Consider the following 19938-nt stretch of genomic DNA (forward strand, 5'->3'; position numbering starts at 1 on the left):
TTATTCTTCCTTCAGCCGTGTTGGTATATAAATCTATAATTATATAGACTGCGGATTTTATCCATTTATAGCAAAAATAATAATTTACACAGAACATTGTTATTTTATTGGATAAGGCGCTTCAATTAAGCAGATGAGTGTTTTCACGAGATGCTAAATAATGCCGATTGAATGGCTAAGAGACTATTATACAAGAATGATGATTGTACGATTGTCTATTACCGGCTCGACCCTTTTTCGAATTTCCCTTGTGGTCCACCACCAACCCTCATTGACCATTCTCTGCGGAGTTCCCACCGGTCTTCCTGTCCATAACGATCCCTTCCGGGAACAGGGACGCTCCCTTAGACTTTCACTCAAGTACTGGTAACTAGAGCAGCGCATCCCAAGTGTTCCCTCGTACAACGGCATGCTTTCCGTTTACAATTGCACGTTTCTACTGGCTTCGCTGCACAGAGCTCGATTTTTGAAATCTGGGTGGACGACATTGAGGCTTTTGGTCAGGATAAAATTGAGCTTCAATGGCCAGTACTCTTTTGTGAACCATGAATCAAACATAATCACAACAGAAAAATTCAAATAAACATGTTGAATGTCACGTTGATTATATGTATATGGGTGACACTAATCTGTGGTATGAGACACATGACCCAATTACTGCGCCAGGAATGAATTAATGAATTACTTGATTTTAATTTAAACTGTTCATACTGATTCTCAAACCCTTTCTTTTTATTAAAATATTGATAATATTTACTTGACGTTGTTTCAATAAATTAATTTATTGGACAATTTATTTCCTCATGGATGTATCTTTACGAATTCAATAATTGTTCGGGATTAAAATTGAGGATTTATTAGTCGTTACGCCGACTGTCGATCGACGTTCGATATGTTTTGCTGCGATCTATATTTAAAGTCGAGTAGCGATCAACCGTTACCGTTTCGCTAGGCCACGGTGTGTTTATCGACACTCGTCACCGGTAAACATCCTCAATTTGAATCCCGAACCGTCGTCTTCGAGGATCCTGCGATCGATTATGATCCAATCGCGTGCGACCCCGCCTGTCGCTCGAAGAGCATTTAAAAGGGCGCTCTTCGGTCTTCGCGGTGAATCGTCTTTCGACCACGTCCATCTGTTTCTAAATCGCACGCTTGTACAAACAGTTCCGCTATTCCGATTCTTTCTGTCACGGTTCGCGATCTTCTGGCGACCACATCGTTAAAATAAAGTTTATAGTTACTTGTGAATCAAGCCAGATTCATTAATAACCGCCTAATTCCTCGGGTAAAACTCCTTCTCGTGTTCCTCACGCGCTCACGTCTGAGCGGTTCCGGATCTCGGTGATTTCGATCGTCGATCGACACCGAACCATAATCGTAAATTGAAAATATTAGATCACGCCATTTTGGACGGGCCCGGTGAACGTAGTGTTAAAAATGAACTCGGACTGTTGCGTGTCAATGCTATGATGCCGTTCAGGCGTTGCGTTGTTAGATGGGCCACGACCTTTGGCGTGAAACCATTCAAGATCAGTAAACGACAGAGTGGTAATGCGACCGGAGAAAAGCAGAAAGTGCCGCGCGGGACTTATTCGTTTCCTTGTTTTTCTTTCTTACTTTGCGGTGTAGAAATTACGATGCCCGATTTTATGCATTTATGACGAAAATGGGTACGTACAATTTAAAGCAGTGGACATGTTCAAAATATTTATAGACATCAATGTATTAATTTTAGCTTAATAGGATAATTAAAAGAAGAATACAATTTTCATTTGGCTGCTGTGTCCAGCAATCAATGCAAATACTTCTTATTTTGCATAAAGATCCGCAGTTTATTTATCACCATGATGTGGTTTCACAAAAATACGATTGATAAATATCAGAAGTAGAGGCTTCAAGCTTTGAAATGAGCCCAAGCAGGACATTCTCCGACTTTTTTCCCCAAAGTTACAGTTCTGAAAGAATTTGTTGCGTTTGGTCTCACTTGAATCAGAAAAGTGTCACGAGTGTACCCGTGAAACTTTCATAAGAAAGTAATTAAAGACAAAAAAGTTTTCAAATATTCTCATAATATTGAGCCAAGGTTTACGTACCTTTAGGTGTCGATCCAAGATTGCTGTTGGGTACCGGCGGCGATCGTAACACGTGGGAGGGCCGTTATCACGTGAAGGAGCATCGGCGTGCTGGAAAAGCGACTTTCCAGGGTCAAGTTTACAACTTCCTGGAGCGTCCCACCGGCTGGAAGTGCTTCCTCTACCACTTCTCTGTGTGAGTACCTTCACACATTTTTCTTACAACGTATTTCATGTCTTTGATGTGCCTTAACGTTATCTGCTTCAGAGATATTTCTATACTCTGAGAGTAAAAAGTTGTTTAAACATTTATATGGAATCCCAGCCCATCGAAATGATGCTTTTAGGCACTTGAGCGACGAGATTTCTTTTTGAAATATAATCTTCAACCACCAAGTAAATTTTCTAGCATCGCAAATATTATCATTGGACTGCGGACGTTGATTAAATTCTTTTAATCTGTCTAAACTCCGGCAGTCTAATTATTATTAACAAATATTATTATAAAATATGGATTTCAGTATAATAATTCGGCCAACCCCTGTATATCAACGAAAATCAAATTCTTCCCCACTGCAACAATAAAAAGAATATTGCTAGTTAACCTTCGCGGAACAACTCGCCTCGTTTCCTATTTGTGGTCTGTACTTCCGTAGTTTGTCGGGCACCATGCGCTCGCTTTAAAAGTGTATTACCACCAGATCGATGGAGTCTACAATAAAAGTTACTTTATACGTTCCGTCGCGTCGTTCGTTCTGAATGAGAAATCATTTCTTCGTCTGTCTGCGTTGCTCGAGTCGAGAACTTTCCAGTGGGCAATCTTCTTTGATAAAGCGACGCGATCGAGCGTTCCGCCTCGGGAATCCGGCCCGATAAAAAACGTTAATCACTGGCGACCGACGAATTGAGCTCGCCATTGAACGCGAAGATTCCTTTTCATCGATTAGCATTCGAGTATTTATAACGCGGGACTCCTGGATTCGCGAACAATTTTTTTGAAATTATACAGGGTGAGTCACCTAACGTTGCCACCTCAAATATCTCTGTTGTCTTTAATGATACGTCAAATGTCTGAAGGACAAAGTTAAATGGTTCAGTCGGGCTCATATGATACCAAAAATATTTTTGTTTTTATGTGATTTTTTTTAGAGATATCGAGGTCACCTTCATTTTTTTTTTAATGGAAGCAACCTTTTTTAAACACCTACAATGACAGTTCCTTTCATTAGGAATTCAGTGACTATAATTATCCATGCACGTATAAACTTCCTAAGTAGCTCCTAGTCCATATAACACACACAGAACATTATTATTTTGCATTAACCATTAAAAATTCGCAGTCTACTCGTTAATCACTCACTAATTTTCGAAGCCCCTTATTTGTAGATTTCATACTTAGGCTTTAAAAATAACAAAGATATTTGAGGTGGCAACGTTAGGTGACTCACCCTGTATAGTATAATATTTGTGGCAAACAATAGTGGTAATCTCACCGTGTAAAATAAGTGCTTGTTCGTTTTTGTACGATTTTTTCGGCCGAGTTATTCAATTTTCAAGCGGAGATGGTATCTGAAAACTCGTAGGCAGAATGGCCAGATTGAAACTTGTCTCCCACTCTGCCCTTCCCCTTCTACAACGTTTTCCCCCACGCTTCCGCCACGGCCGGATCACGTGACGCGTTCCGTCTCCGTCGTGCACGTGTCACGATGTCACGTGATTAATCCCGGTACTCGCAGAGAGAGTATATCGTCTTGTGTACGATATATCAAACGCGAGTTAACGAGGTGTTGGCTCTGCTTCTTCTGTTGTCTTTGGAGAACGCTGCCCTATCAATCTTTATTGTCAGTTAATAAATATTGCGAAGACGGTGTTCCTAAAAAATTGATCGCGAAAACGAAGCATTCGGAACTAGAATGTATCTGTGTACGTAAATTTATTTACAAAATTATCTACATATCATTTATGAAAGTACCAACAAATTTATTTCACTATCTAAAATGTGTATCATTTTAAAATATTTTCTTTGAATATTATATTGTATTAATATTTAAAAGAAATAAATTATATTAAATATTTAATATCAATATTTAAAAGAAAAAAGTCTATTATACATTATTTTATTATAAGCTTATTAGATTTCTGAAGTATTAAAATTGTGTAAAGTATGAATATACCCGAGACTGATGATATTTAAAAAAATAAAGAGTGTAGGTGAATAGAAACAATTTGTTCAAAATTAACTAAAAATTTGGCGTGCCTCACAAGTGCATACAAAGTTATTTCGTTTGTCATACCGTGATCATTTCTTTCCATTACTTTTTACTTTCATTATATTTAATTATTTGTAATGTCGGAAGGAATTGTTTAAATTGCCAAATTCAGTAAAAAATTTAAAAAAATTTAGGAACGGAGTTGTAAAAAAACGGTGAATCGATTACTATATTATTGTGTATAAGGATCCATTGGTGTTTGGATAAAGTTTCAGACGCTACGTATAGATGGCGTTTAATATACCGACCTGTTCTACTTTGGCTGATCAATATTCGGGCTATATCACTTACCAAGTGTGCATACAGAAATCTGTAATTCAATTCTTCGTTCACTATCGCTTTATTGCCCGACATTTATGAAGTGTATCCAAATTTATATTGTGAATGATATCGTCTTTCGTTCTCCATAATTTTTCGTCACTTTTTCAAGATTTCTACAATAATTTCTGGTAGCTGTTCGCTCAGAACATAATTGAATGTTTGTGTTTAGCCTACGTTTAGTTAAAAAAAGAATTTTTTATGTTATACAGTTTAAAGATTAACGTGTACACATATCTTTAATTTAAGATTGTAATTATTTTTATAATAAGGGTGATACACATTATTTAGCACGACTATAGAAAATAATTTTATCAGTTTCCATTAACTTACCTTATACATATACTGAATGACATATCGGTATCACAAATCCAGCGACGAAAACCGCAACTCCGAGTTTCAATTTCGACCATTATTTTTCCAAACGTGTGTTAAATGTTGCGGTGACTTGCTGCTCTTTCAGAAAAAACCGCCGTTGCCCTTTTTTCCTTTGTGCGTTATTACGTCTGTGGAGAGATTAATGGCCGTCAGGATCCTGAAAAGGTAAAAGGTATCGTATTTGTACACTCCGCGTCAAAAGTAATGACAGCTTAGCCGTCACCGAAAAGGTGATTCTACATGAAAAAGAAAGTCGAATATGTAGAACCTCCCTTTTCGAGGAAATTAGTTTTCAAAATCCAGAATCTTGAGAATGGAAAGACCATTAATTTTCAAACTCGACTTCCTGAGAATTGAAGCCTCGTATGAACAAATTTTATTTTATTTTTTATGTAGCCTAATATTGGGACACCCTGTAGAGAGAACAATTGGAATCGTTTTACAGAATAATGGCTCATTTGCGACCTATGGTTCCTTTGAGACTTTTGTTCCTGGTGATACATGTATTAAATGGTACAATGAAAAATGATTTGACCTTGAAATTTGTGCTCAAGGTCAAACCACCGGTCAACATTTTTAACAGATCTCCACCGATCCACAACGATGTAGAATGTTTCCACCGTTGTTACGGCAAAATATTTCGTAAAATCCCGTGTAGATAATTTTGGAAAAACGTGAAGAATCCACGTGTGTGTCTCATCATTTTGCTACAGAGTGTACCCTCATGCCTGTTCTTCGAACCTGTTCGTCACGCTCGGAAAATATGGATACCCTTTTATTTCGATAAACTACAGTCATAAATTAAGAACCATTGGTACATTACCCCTTCAGGGGGATAGATTATGTTCATCGAGAAATATATGAGGGTCAGTGTCCCAGGTGATCTTCAGCCTCCGAATGATGCCACTGAACAACATCTGTAGGGAGCGCCGAACGGAAATAAATCTGATATTACGAGGCCGAAACGGCATACGTGATACCTGACACCGATAACGATCGCATATTTTTCACTTGCGAAATTGCTTCTCTTCTTCCACAAACTGACTTCTCGTGCTGACTGCCATAACATGTTATTGATAACGAACAGTATGGCGAATAAATTTTACTAATTTGTCATACGTCATTTCTACATGTTTTTCATATATTTAATGAACAAATAATTTAGTTATTACTCATTACATTAATATCTTGGGCAAAGCAAAAAAAAATAAATTTATTATTGAAAATTTTCAAACTTTTTCTTAGATAGCATTTTCACTGCATTTTGCAGTTACATTATTTTTTTAAATGAAAACATGTATTAGGGTATTATGAACGAATTAGTTTCAAAAATAATTTGCCTGTAATTCGACAGACGATAATTTGAACAAAACGAACCAATACAATAATAAAAAGACGAATTGTTAACTTATGAATAATGCGGAGTCAACATCTCATAAATTCGCTAGTGACTGAAATAATAGAGGAACAGTATGAAGTTAACTGGTTCAGCGACCAAAGTTCAAATTCGCACTTTCCGGTGAATTGAATTTCCCGCCTTTTATGGAGTGCTCGTGGTTGTAATTAAAAATACTGTTACGATGTCCTCCGCTTGTAACGCTGAAAAATGGCTGCCACTTACGGCAATTTGTCATTCGGTTTAAAGTTGCCGTGCTGGAACGCGCAGTTCGATTCCCGCTTCAGAAGGTTTTTATAAGCTGAGCGGATTATCTCTGATAAAAAACTGAAAAAATTAAAAACTGCTTTCGACAATATCTCACTACTGAATTAGTAGAAAACTGTTATCTCTACAACTTCTGTAATAAACTTTTTTAGAATTTTCGGAGATTTTCCACTTTGATTACCACGTTTATATTAGCTTGCCGTGTCGTTATTGTATGCGTCAAATCTTGTAATCGAATTTTAAACCACTTCCCGATGAGCTAGAGACTTGAGACTTTAAACATAGCTCAGAACTGGATGACAATGCAATATTAAAAAACAAATTTAAAAAAAAAATTGTGCGTCTAGGAGAAAAAGAAATTTTTATATTAACCGTCACACCTCGCCGCGCGGCACTCGGTAGTACGTGATCGCGTTCAGCGATCCCCACTTCGCGCACCAGCGCTCCCTACTCCACTACGCGATCCCACTCCGACTCATCCCCACTCCACTGACCCACTTCGCACCGAAAGAGCTCAATCAGTGTGGTGTTCCGTTCATTCAGTTCCATTTCGGACAATTTCGGACTCCATCAAGAGACGTCGTCTCTCGGAGTCATCCCCTCATTCTATCTGGCGTATTTCCATATCTTGCGTTTCTATATCTTACTATTTCATACCAGTATTACTACATCTTGCGTTCCATTTAAAAAAGACTAAAAAGAAACGTTTTAAAAGCCACGCTTATATCAAAATGCACTAAAAAGGAGAAAATAATTTTTTTTAGACATTGGTGACTATAAATAAAAGCGTGGAGCGCTAAACTATATTGACGTAATCTTCGTGGGCGCTCCATGCTTTTATTTATAGTCACTAATGTCTAAAAAAAATTATTTTCTCCTTTTTAGTGCATTTTAATATAGCGTGGTTTTCAAAAAGTTTTTTTTATATATCTTTTTTTAAACTCGTTCCACGTTGATAATCATAATAAGGCACAACTACCATAATAATATAAACGTGGTCACCCGATAATTTCAGTGTAAAATCATGAATCTTAAATTGTTTAGTCAAAAATTCGGAAAAAATTCACAGTCCTGTGTATCGTCAGGTAAAACGTTTATGACTTTCTTCGCAATTCATCGTTGAGTAGAACAAAAGAAATACAGCTTAATTCATTGAACCGTGCTGACCCTATAACTACCCTTAGGTAGGGGTGCTGACTTGAGACTTGACAAAGAGAGTTTTGCTCGAGAACCTTAACGAATCGTACGAAGAAAGATCAATTTTGTTCATGGGCACGTTTGACACCCTCATCCGGCTATACTCTTTTCTATTACGTCGTCGTTGCAGCGAATGAGCGATTTGTCGAGGCAGGTCGCAGAAATAATAGCCCGCGAGTTACTTCTAACGATTGATTTTAATGAACGATAAGAAATGAGCGGTCGGCCTAAGGACATCTCGGAACTGTTATAATGAATATAGTTTGCGCTCCATCTGTAACAACTCGCGGCGCTATCTTGATAAAAATCATGCGATTTGAAACTTTACAACGTCTATTTTTGGACTCTATATAGGGACCGTAGTATTGCGATGACCCTGTTTTAAATGAGTTCCGGTTCGAACATAAAACGACGCTCCATGGCGGAGCGGTATATTTTTCTGCGGCAGGTACCCTTCTCGGTAGCGTGAAACCGTAGTTATCATCGACTGTAACATTCCTCACGCGAACAACTCCTTTCCGGATACCTTACAGGGTGTCTAAAAATACTGTGGGTCCAACAAGTATTCGAACACCAAATTTTCACATTCAGGAAACCTACAGTGAGTGTAAAAAGTATTCGTACACCTTTTAAAATAGAATAGCTTTTTCATCATTGTACCAAACGACCTGATCTTTTTATAATCGATTAGAAAGATAATCAATTAGAAGTTACGAAACGATATGCGAAAAAGGTTTACCAAATAATTATAATTTACAAGGTTACGTGCAAAAATAGAAAAGGCATTTTTGAAACTTTTTTATTTGGGCTGTTAATGAAAATTTAAAATATATGTTTCGTAGATCAATGTTAGTTATTTGACGTGTTAGTTTAGTTAGTTTAGTTAGATTAGTTAGTCGACGCAAGAGAAAACGACACGCATCGAAAGATCCAAAAGTCGTGTAAAACTACGATTTTCACCATTTTTTGAACCGCTTGTAGCTCGTGTGTATGTTAATCGATTTCGATGAAATTTTCAGCATGTGTGTAACTACTATCAACATATATATTTTAAATTTTCATTAAGGGGGCCCAAATAAAAAAGTTTTAAAAAATGCCTTTCTTATTTTTGCACGTAACCTTATAAATTATAATTAATTTGGAAAATCTTTCTAGCATGTCATTTCGTAAACCTATGCTTCTAATTGATTATAAAAAATCAGGTCGTTTGGTTCAATTATAAAAAGGTTGTCCATTTTAAAGGGCGTACGAATACTTTTTACACTCACTGTATCTAACCTATGGTATTAGGTTGTTGCTTACGGCAGATTTGTCCAATCGACAGATGAGGGGAGGCAGCACGAATTGAGGGGAGGAAGTTACCCCCTTTCTGCCAGTAGAGTGGGGGCATAAAAAATACTATTACACAGTGGACAAGTTCATTATACAACATTTCAAGTTGAAAAGTTGATCATAAATACAGTGGGTGTACAAAGTATTCGTACACCTTTTAAAAACTAATAACTTTTTTATAATTGTACCAAACGACCTGATTGTCTATGATCAATTAGAAGCATTTGTTTACGAAATGATATGCAAAAAAGATTTTCCAGAAATTTTTAATTTACAAGGTTACATGCAAAAATAAAAAAGGGATTTTTAAAACTTTTTTATTGGGGCCCTTAAAGAAAATTTAAAATGTATGTTTTGTAGATCTAAAATAGTTACACACATGCTGAAAATTTCATCGGAATCGATTAACATACACGCGAGCTACAAGCGGTTAAAAATGGTAAAAATCGTAGTTTTATACGACTTTTGATCAATTTCTGCTTCAAATCCACAGAATCGCACATCTTTCGATGCGTGTCATTTTTTCCTACGTCAACCGATTTCGTTGAAATTTTCAGCATGTGTATAACTATTATTAGATCTACAAAACATATATTTTAAATTTTCATTAGGGACCCAAATAAAAGAGTTTCAGAAAATGCCTTTTTTATTTTTGCATGTAGCCTTGTAGATTAAAAATTTCTGGAAAATCTTTTTTGCATATCATTTCGTAGACCAATGCTTCTAATTGATTATAAACAATCAGGTCGTTTGGTACAATTATAAAAAAGTTATTAGTTTTTAAAAGGTGTACGAACACTTTGTACACCCACTGTAATAGTATTTTTCTCGGCGCTCTGTTTCGATCAGTTTCTACATAAAATAGCTATTGTAATCATGCGATCGATATCAATCCTTACTTTATCAAAAGTTGATCTTAAAGAATCCATCTTCCGAGTTTATTTACTTATTTATTATTATTATTTTTGAATATAGTTGATTTCAACGTCAACCAGTGTAATGGACTCTTTTTATACGAGTGGAGAAATTATATAATCGTGTAAAAAAAAGGAGATTTCGGGAGCACCCCGTACGTAGGAGGTTGTATACATCGTGCAGGCGTCGCATGATCCGATTCGAGTAATTTAAATAATTTAGCACGCCACCGATCGCCTCACGAATATCCGCGAGCCGATGGACGTGCTAAATTACTTAATTGTACGCCCCGTGTACTTTTTCTTAGAATAATCCTGGATAAATGATCGATAACAGGAGGAAGTGACGTGCAACTTTCTCGCCGAAATTCGTGGGCTGATTTCGATGGAAACAATGTGTGATGTATTACAGTAACTTTCTAGAACAGTTTTCAAGGTCATACGTTGTAGCACGGTTATCGCGAGATTTCTTCACTTGATCAGATCGAGCGAGTTGCAAACCTCGATAACGCTTGTCGCTTTGAAATTTTATGCACCGTTTCGTGCCACGCTCCGTGCATTTCATGCTGGAGATTATAATTGGCATCGAAATATGATCCAGATTATGCGAGACGATCGACTGTCGCCACCCCGTCTAGAGATTAATTTAATTATTCTCCAAATTAGTAGAATTAATAGTACTATATATCAGGAAAGATTCTGGACCTTAGGACTAGATTTTAACACACCTGCATATCTAATACCAGAAGAAACAAAAACGGACAAAATAAGAATAGAAGCAGGACGAAGAGCATTAAGATACGAGGAGAAAACCAAAAGTCAGAGTAGCAACGCAATTCTAAGAGAAAGTTGGAAAGAGATAGACAGGAAACAAGAAAAGAGGAAGTCAAAATGGGAAAAAACAAGAGACTCATATTATCTCAACAAAGGAATAGACATGGAAACAATGGAAGCGGAAAGAAGAGAAGGTAAAAAGTACGAAGAATTTCTGATACAAACCGATAGAGCGGAGCAGTTACAATGGCAATATGACAAAATAACAGAAAGCAGATACAACAAACAGTATAGAGAAATCAGGGAGGCTCAGATGGCTGTATACCTATGCAACGCATACGAGGGCAGAGACCAAAGAATGATTGCCAGATTCAGATGTGGGAATGAGGAACAGAACAACAAGTACTGGACTAAGGAGAAGGATAGAGTCTGCAGACTATGTAAAGAGAAGCCAGAGACCCTAATCCACATGGTAAGAGAATGTAAGGAGCTGAAAAGAGTAAACATAGGAGTGCGAGGAATTCTGAAAGGAGACAAAGAGGGCACAGAGTGGATGAGGAGAGTTTTAGAAAAAAGGAAGAATAAGATAGAAAATATTCAAATAAATATACACTGACACAAGCACACATGTACCCCCCATTTTAAGGCCGAAAGGCAAACAAAATAAATCTATTTACTACTATATCAGGAAAGATTGAAACACCAATGTATTATTTTCAGCTTAGCAAAATTCTTAAAAAATGATAGAACCCTATCCTAGGCTCTTGTCTCTTGCAATTGATAAACAAAAGAAAGAAATTGAATGGTTTGAATGTATTGGGTCAAAATGGACCCGAGCACCGCCACCGTACAAGGATTAAATAGTATATAGAGTCGCGGACGAATTGTAATGTCTTCATATTTTTCGTATAATTGCTTATTTATTTTTGCTCCGTTTTATCGTTAAACTTTCAATTTAAGACCAAGCAAAATCGTTTTTCAAGCCACCTGTTGATTGTTATTTTCAAAATGTAGTCGCGTGTTATGCTTGTACGTCGAAATATAATAGTCCGTCGTTTACAGTGTACAGATTAATTAGTTGTCAGCGGCGAATGGAAAAGCGAGCGAAAACGTTCGAACGATTCGGTTCCCGTTGTTATAACACGAACTCCGACAATGCGTCTGTTATTTCCGAACCGATGAAAAACCACGCAGAACCGAGAAGCGGTTTATCGATCAACGCGTTCCGTTCCTGCGATTGCCTCGCTGCAAAGCGAGATTTCAATATCGCCCGAAAAGAATTCGCTTTGAGCTCACGTGCGATATTGAGGAGGCGCACAGAGTGCTACTATCACCTTGATCTATCCACAAATTCTCTAATGATCGACAAATTATTACCATCTTCAATGAAAATCCTTTCGAATCTGTTTCAATCATATTCAAAAGAATTTGATGCTGTACAGTCAAGCATCAAAGTGTATACAGTAACACCTCGATATACAGCAGCGTATCTCGAAAATGTTACAATTCCTTCAAATGGATGATTTTTGAGATACGTATTATTGTGAACTGCAGCAACTCGAGTGTAAAGCTACGCTCAAACGTTCGTGCATTAAACCTCTAATTCGGGATCGGTTTAAGGACATAAAAAATATTTTCATGCATACATCTTGTTGCAAAAATACGTATCTATTATTTTTGACACCTCTACAAGCCTGGACTAGTTTTATTCGGAGTCTGGCCTGGTCCGCAAACATCCCTTGTCAGCGACAAAGAGATCCAATTTCAGTCGTTTTTCTACATTCGGCCATTCTATTTGATTAACACGACGATTTTTATTAGAGTTTATGTATGCATGAAGTTGCATAATTGCTTAGTTCATTTAAGGAGCTAATGAAAAACACCTACTAATCAGAACGCGGCTACAGCGGATGAGTTTCTGCTCGGCCAATGCCAACGTCAGGAATAACTTTACTGCAGCAAGTAAAGGGTGTTTTTTCAAGCCCGATAGAACTTGAAATTGTAAAAAGTAACACAAAAAATTTCATTTGAATCAACTTGTTTTATTCATTCGAAAGATGAATACATGGCATTTAACATTTGAAAACGATTTCGGGAATACGGCCACCGCGGTTGTTCTTGACGAGGCGCATTCTGAACGTCCAATTTTGGACAATAACACGAATAATGTTGGCCTCCAAGGGGTCAATTGTTGCTGGTTCATCAGCATAAACCAGCGACTTCACGTGGCCCCACAGAATCGAGAGGTGTAAAATCGCTCGACCTTTTGGAGGCCAATTGACAGGTCCATTTCTCGAAATCAACTTATCGCCCAATTTTGATTTCAATAAGTCGATGGTTGCCGTCGCCCTATGACACGTAGCGCCATCCTGTTGAAACCACATCTTGTCCGGATCAATGTCATCCATATTTTCAAACAAAAAATCATTGCAACGCGAACTTAGGCCTCATTTTTGGAGAAATAAGGTCCAATGATACCACCAGCGTGTAAACCGCACCAAACGGTGCATTTTTCTAAATGTAACGGAGTCTGTCGGGTCTCTTGTGGATTGGCCTTACTCTATATGTGACAAGTTTGCTTATTAGCAAACCCGTTAACTAAGCTTAACGATTTTCGAAGTAAATTTGGATAATCTGGTAGCGTTGTTCAAGCGTGAGTCAATTCATGACGATTTGCCAGACTATACTGAACATAAATATCAACAAGAGCAGTCAGAAAGACAGTTTGTATTGACAGTTATCCTCATCGAAAGTTCTATCTAAGCTAAAAAAAGACACCCATTACATCTTTGGGAAAGTTATAAATCGTTCATCGCCAATGGTGTACTGAAACATTTTAAATTAGGAAACGCCAAAGGAAGCACATTTTTGGGACACTCTGTATTCTTAACTCGTGTTAAGCAACGAATTGTTTCATTTTTATTTATGTTAAATAATCGTTTTATTTATTTAATTTATTTTTAGTCAATGACATGTAACACGCGTCCTTCTCCGGTAGACACCCCGTTCATTTGAATAGACGTTCCAGAGCGATTACTCGGCCCGGTGCATGTTCATTAACGTTCTGATTCGATGGATCTGTGGACGTTCACTCGCGCACGTGTCATTGCGGGAAACGAGGGCCGTGTGCACCGAGAAAACAATTGTGACAGAAAACGGGGAACACGCGAGACTCGCTAACCCGCAAACAGCGAGACACCCCATTCCATAAAAGCCATCAGTCCATCAGGCATCAATAATGCAGAAGGGTCGCGGCGTGGCCTTGCCGGTGAGATATCGACCCGCGTGCGAATATCGATTCTTCCTCGTCCGGTGGAGAGGCACTGTAAAGACCCCTGCTACAAAGTAACTACCGCTGTTGCGTTCACCTTGCGGCTAGCCACTTTTCCTTTTACCTTGTAACCTTTTTCCCCAGTTTCCCGGTTCCTCCGTGGCCGAGTCCGTGACGACAGGGGAGCAACTTGCCGGTGTCCCATCATTCAAGAAATTTTCGGCTCTTCGTGGGGAGATGTGCTTTATCAAAAATGTATGCTGGGGACTCTGGGGTGAATTAATACACGGGGGGAGGTTTGATATATTATTATATCTCCCATGTAAAAAAGAAAAAGTACTCCTAGATTTATTATTGCGAGATTTAGAACTTGTAACAATAATATATTTCAAACATGCAACACAATAACATTTCTGCAACAATTGTGCTGAAATTATTTGGTTATCCATTAAGTGAAATAATTGTTATATCAGATGATTGCATAAGTTCGTGCCTGATTTGAAAATAAAATTCAACGGTTGAATTGTAAAGATTGATTAAAGATTTGGTTAAATTAAAATGAAAAAATGGTTAAATTTTCTACATTTAGAAGAGAATGGTGACTATGTGTATAATTGATTAATAAGGTTGTATTCCTTAAAATTTAACCATTAAATTTTATTTTAAAACGAATTTATGCAATTATCAAATATAATCAGTCTTCGAGACATGCATGGATTAATACTTATTCAGTGCATAAAAGAGTATAGGGTTCCAGTTAAAAAATCAAAGTTGACCTTCAAAGCTGCCAGACGCCTCCACTCATGAAGAAGCCACATACCCCAAATCATGTCCCGCTGATACCATACGTGACATCTGTAGAAATAATTTTTTTGTACAATGCATAATTCAGAAGTTATTCGACGTGATGAAATTAGAGGTGACTCGGTGTTGCCAGATAAGGGGAGGTAGCACAAGTTGAGGTACAAGGGTTAAAAATTTGAATTACACCAGCGATTGTAAGTTACGTTTGTTGAACACTCCACACGAACTTACTGAACTTTCTATCTCGCTACACGTTTCGTCCGTGAAGTTAATTTGCGTAGGCGTGGAAGCATTTATCTTGCCACTCCACTTTGCATCCTGCGGTAGCACAAATAAGCAGCGAGCAATTCTCTCGCAGCAGATGGAACTCCGGGGAACCGGAACGATAGGTAGCTAGGAGAAAAGTATCGACGTTCGTGCTTAGTCGGTGTCTGGAATAAAAAGGAGCAATTTAACACAGACCGCAGGGCTATCCCGTGAATATCGATGTTTCTGGTACTCATCCGGAAAAGCCTGTGGCTGGGAACGGATTCACTTTGTGTCGCATAGAATGCCAGTTTCGATGACTGCCCCTTTTTTTCCCCCTTTGTGTATCTTTCTCTTGGCTTTCGCTTCACACGTCCTTTATTTGCATTTCCCGTTCGCTGCGACAAGTAAATTGATTATTACGTACTGTTGCCGCGTTCCAGAGCCATTTCAAAGAGCTCCACGGTTGCTACCAGATGCAGTTCTTTCGGTTCACGTATTCTTCACTAGTCTGTAGAATTTCTACGTGCAACAAAGAGAGGCTATACATTGCACGGTGATTGTACAGGGAAGGTTACACCTCAGCGATTTTGATGAAATATAAATCTGTTGTAAAGCTCGACATTCTGAACAACTTTTTCCTCTACGTGTAACCGTCGCTCGGCATTCGTTCCTGAGATATTCGCGAAAATCTGCAGCTACTCCGTAATTGTCGCGAACGTCTCTTCTATAACTGTCAACACTTTATCCCTACCACTGGGGGACCCTCCATGGAACCAGCCAAGCGGCAAGCACGCTCGACTACCGAGCCAGCGGAGATATCTGCCTTAAGGGGGCCGTCTCCTAGCAGACGACGGTCGCGCGTGAACACTCATACACCGCTAGAGTACACTCACACACCGCTAGACCACGTATACGTACGCGAGAATTGCTAGGATCAGGGAAATGCCTTCTGATTTCTCGATAATGCAAAGACGGGGGTTTTTATTAGTCAAAATCGCTAGATGAAAGATCAATCTAGTTCGCTGTTTGCTTCAAAAGTCGTTCTTTTACGTTTCCGAGCAATGATTTTGCAATATTCGGCTGCATGTTGCCCGTCAGATGGCGCTGCAGTCACGCCGGCGTACTAGCCTCTCCGACGGGCAACATGCAGCCGAATATTGCAAAATCATTGCTCGGAAACGGAAAAGAACGACTTTTGAAGCAAACAGCGAACTAGATTGATCTTTCATCTAGCGATTTTGACTAATAAAAACCCCCGTCTTTGCATTATCGAGAAATCAGAAGGCATTTCCCTGATCCTAGCAATTCTCGCGTACGTATACGTGGTCTAGCGGTGTGTGAGTGTACTCTAGCGGTGTGTGAGTGTTCACGCGCGACCGTCATCTGCTAGGAGACGGCCCCCTTAAACTAACGCAAGCGAATATAAAAATGGCAACTTTTTAAATTTATAATGCTTTCCGATGAAACTTTCCCCGTAGTATTCGTCCCGTTTTTCTAATTGAGATGATACTAATAATGCAGTAATGCAACATAAAGCTGGGGACATTTTTAGTGATATAATTCGGGAGGGCGAACTTATAGGTCGCATTAATACTCGACTGACTCCGTGTGCCGGCGTTATCGGAGTCAGACCCTAGCCGCAGGGCACGGTTCCTTCAGTGATGATGTGCCTCGGTCACTCTGGATGTCTCTGATGTACTTTGTTGAATGGACATCGTGATACGGCGTGTGAATAAGAGCGATGAAAACTTCGCGTCCCACCGTTATTACCAACAAAGTTGGCTGCTGATATCTTTATCAAATAACATTCAGTTGGAGCAACGTGACGATAGTAGAACTTCTCCCTTCGGAAGTAACTCGGAAACGCGAGAGCGCACAAACAAGCCACAGTCGCGAGTATGAATAATTAGAAATATTCGAAATAGAAAAGTCTGCTGGTGTACAAATTAAATGAGATGTTGCTGGTGATATTTATAAACAATTTATTACGTGCACGTGTACAATGTCACGAGACACGTCAAACAATTTCCGTTAGGTGATACCGATGAATGATACATTCTGTAATTTCAATGTTGAATAATGCGAATGTTTGCTAGAGAAAGACGTAATACGTTTAGTTCTAGTTATGGCAGACACACTGTACGTTTATTGTTAAATTCCCTGGATCCGAGTTGCTCTCATTGTCAGAAGAATTTCTGTCCACTGTGCTTTCATGCCACTCTGACTCCCGAGAGTTAACGTTAACTCGAACCTGCCTAGCGCATTATTAATCATGTGGTGTTAGCAAACCCGTTGCTCATAGCATGTGCGCAGGTAAACCTACGTATTCGAGTAAACTGTGTCTCCCTGTGCTGGTGCCATTGCAATTCCTGTTGCATTGTGCTTCGCACAATCACTGAAAGATTTCATATTGCTTTGAACTGGTCCGAGACTAAATAAACCTGCGTATCATAAATATAACAGCCTCATTAAAATTTAATTAGTGTACTTGAAAAACTTTTACCTACACGATTATATATATTTTTATGTTTATTTTATATATATTTTTATATATTAATACATACAGTTATAGGAGCAAAACTGATTACACACACTTCAAACCGGAATAACTTTTTTATGAATGGACCAAACGACTTCAATGTCTCTGCAAGGCTAAGATGAATTAAGTTTAGTAAATGACGTATAAAAAATATGTTTTAAAAAATGCATCAGGTCGGAATTGTGAAAAACAATAGTAAAAATTGATTTTTTACAACTTTTTTAGCTGGGCCGATAACTTGAACATTTAAAAGATGTGTTTGATCAACTCGTATGAATGATGTGTATACATCCTGAAAATTTCATTGAAATTGGTTAATTGGTTTACGAGTTATAAACGATCAAAAGTGGTAGAAAGGCCAAAAATCTTCAAAAATTGCAATTTTTGCCACTTTCGATCGTTTATAACTCGTAAACCAATTAACCAATTTCAATGAAATTTTCGTAGCGTATATGGTTTATACAAGTTGAGCAAACACATCTTTTAAATTTTCGTTATTGGCCCGGCTAAAAAAATCGTGAAAATCAATTTTTACTGTTGTTTTTCAGAATACCGACCAAATGCATTTTTTCAACATATTTTTCAGACGTCATTTACTAAACTAATTCATGTAGCCTTACAGAGAAATTGAAGTCGTTTGGTCCATTCATAAAAAAGTTATTCTGATTTAAAGTGTGTGTGTAATCAGTTTTGCTCCTAACTGTATGTTATTTCATATAATTTTTTAAGAGAATAATCGCGTTTCGACCCAGGATACCTTTTGCACTTTTTGTCCTCGTGGCAAGTAGAATATGATGCATAAAAAAATTTTTGACCTTATGGCCTTGAAAGTCAAGGTCACCCTGTACAGCGTAATTATGAATAACGCTGCACGGTAACACACATGGTATATCGTCGGTAAAACATACGCAGAGGACAAACTTTCCGAGGACACGCGTTTCGCTAAAAAAATCTGGCGCGAAAACGTAAAATGCGAAGGTTCATGTTAAATTTACTTGAGCCACGCCTCGTCCAAGTGTCACGTTTGATTTCAAAGCATGCCGCGACCTACTCTTATCCTTTTTCTTTCACTCCACTTGATGAACCCTTTTCTTCGTTTTTCCTTTCGAAAAACTCGCAAAGACTTCACTCTCTACATTTTTAATGATATATTCGTTAAACTAAAGTTGGTAGGCTAGGAGTAATCTTGAAAACATACGGGGCTTTAGTTGATTTTATGAACCTTTTTTAAATAATGCTTTATCGACATTTTCCATCCGCTGGATCCGCCCTCCCCCCACCCGCACTATCATCGTACCTTAATCGTTCTAGGATTAGTAGACTGCGGACGTCTATGCAAATTAAAGCGTCTATAGGTAGATTTGATGAAAATTGATTTATATATAGTGTGTACTATAAGTTCGCCAACTAATCAGTAGATTCTAATGTTGAGATAGTTTGAGAAATGGTTATGATGATGATTCATGTTGACATTATTACCATCTGTAATTATAATCAACACATAAAATAAACTTTATAAAATATTTTCTAATCTTCTTATTTTTAAGACAGGTTTCAATTAATATTTTTAGGAAAAATGAGTCTTCAGTTTCTCGTCTGCTATATCATGCAAAAATATCTTGGGGGAAAATAAATAATGGTGTGCAGAAGTAAAATCTTCAAGCTTTAAAGTGAGTCCAAATTATTGCTGTACGATTGTTTTTGGCGAAATTATAATAGGTTCAATATTCTGCCAGTTTCTCGAGTATCGGAAAATTCATGTCCAAATATCCTTTGAACCCACTGTACTTTAACGAGAACGGTAATTATTTTTCTCGGCGCACAGGTTCGATCAATTTCTACACTAAATGAATATAGCTTGAGGGGCATGAAACGTTATAGTCCGAGTTCGAACCAAATAACGCTTCCGATTCGGGTTTGAACTATAACGTTCGGGACTATAACGTTTCATGCCCCTCAAGCTATATTCATTTAGTGTAGAAATTGATCGAACCTGTGCGCCGAGAAAAATAATTACCATTCTTTCAAAATAGTGCGATCGCGAAAAATACCTCCTTTATTTAACGAGAACGTTTGTTATTAAAAATGATTGTTATAGATTATGATTGTTACAAAAAACATTCGATATGTCGACAAGTGGTTGACACACGTATT

At 38.0% G+C, this 19938-nt stretch overlaps 1 protein-coding gene and 1 long non-coding RNA gene across 2 annotated transcripts in view; one reads left to right on the top strand and one right to left on the bottom strand.

The window, feature by feature from the left end:
* LOC143218157 (uncharacterized) overlaps window positions 1-2275 on the top strand; it is a 44457-nt gene extending 42182 nt beyond the window's left edge. The window contains exon 4 of the mRNA XM_076443189.1: window positions 2103-2275. Coding sequence (XP_076299304.1) covers window positions 2103-2275 — 173 coding nt within the window. The remainder of the gene's footprint in view (window positions 1-2102) is intronic.
* Window positions 2276-4072: 1797 nt separating this feature from the next.
* The window catches only part of LOC143218158 (uncharacterized), a 35271-nt gene continuing 19405 nt past the window's right edge, over window positions 4073-19938 (bottom strand). Inside the window, exons 2-3 of the long non-coding RNA XR_013010990.1 lie at window positions 4997-5198; window positions 4073-4836 (exon numbers count right to left, since the gene is read on the bottom strand). This is a non-coding gene — a long non-coding RNA (uncharacterized LOC143218158). The remainder of the gene's footprint in view (window positions 4837-4996; window positions 5199-19938) is intronic.

The sequence above is a fragment of the Lasioglossum baleicum genome, chromosome 18 (assembly GCF_051020765.1).
Source record: "Lasioglossum baleicum chromosome 18, iyLasBale1, whole genome shotgun sequence".
In the NCBI taxonomy this organism is placed as follows: Eukaryota; Metazoa; Arthropoda; class Insecta; order Hymenoptera; family Halictidae; genus Lasioglossum; species Lasioglossum baleicum.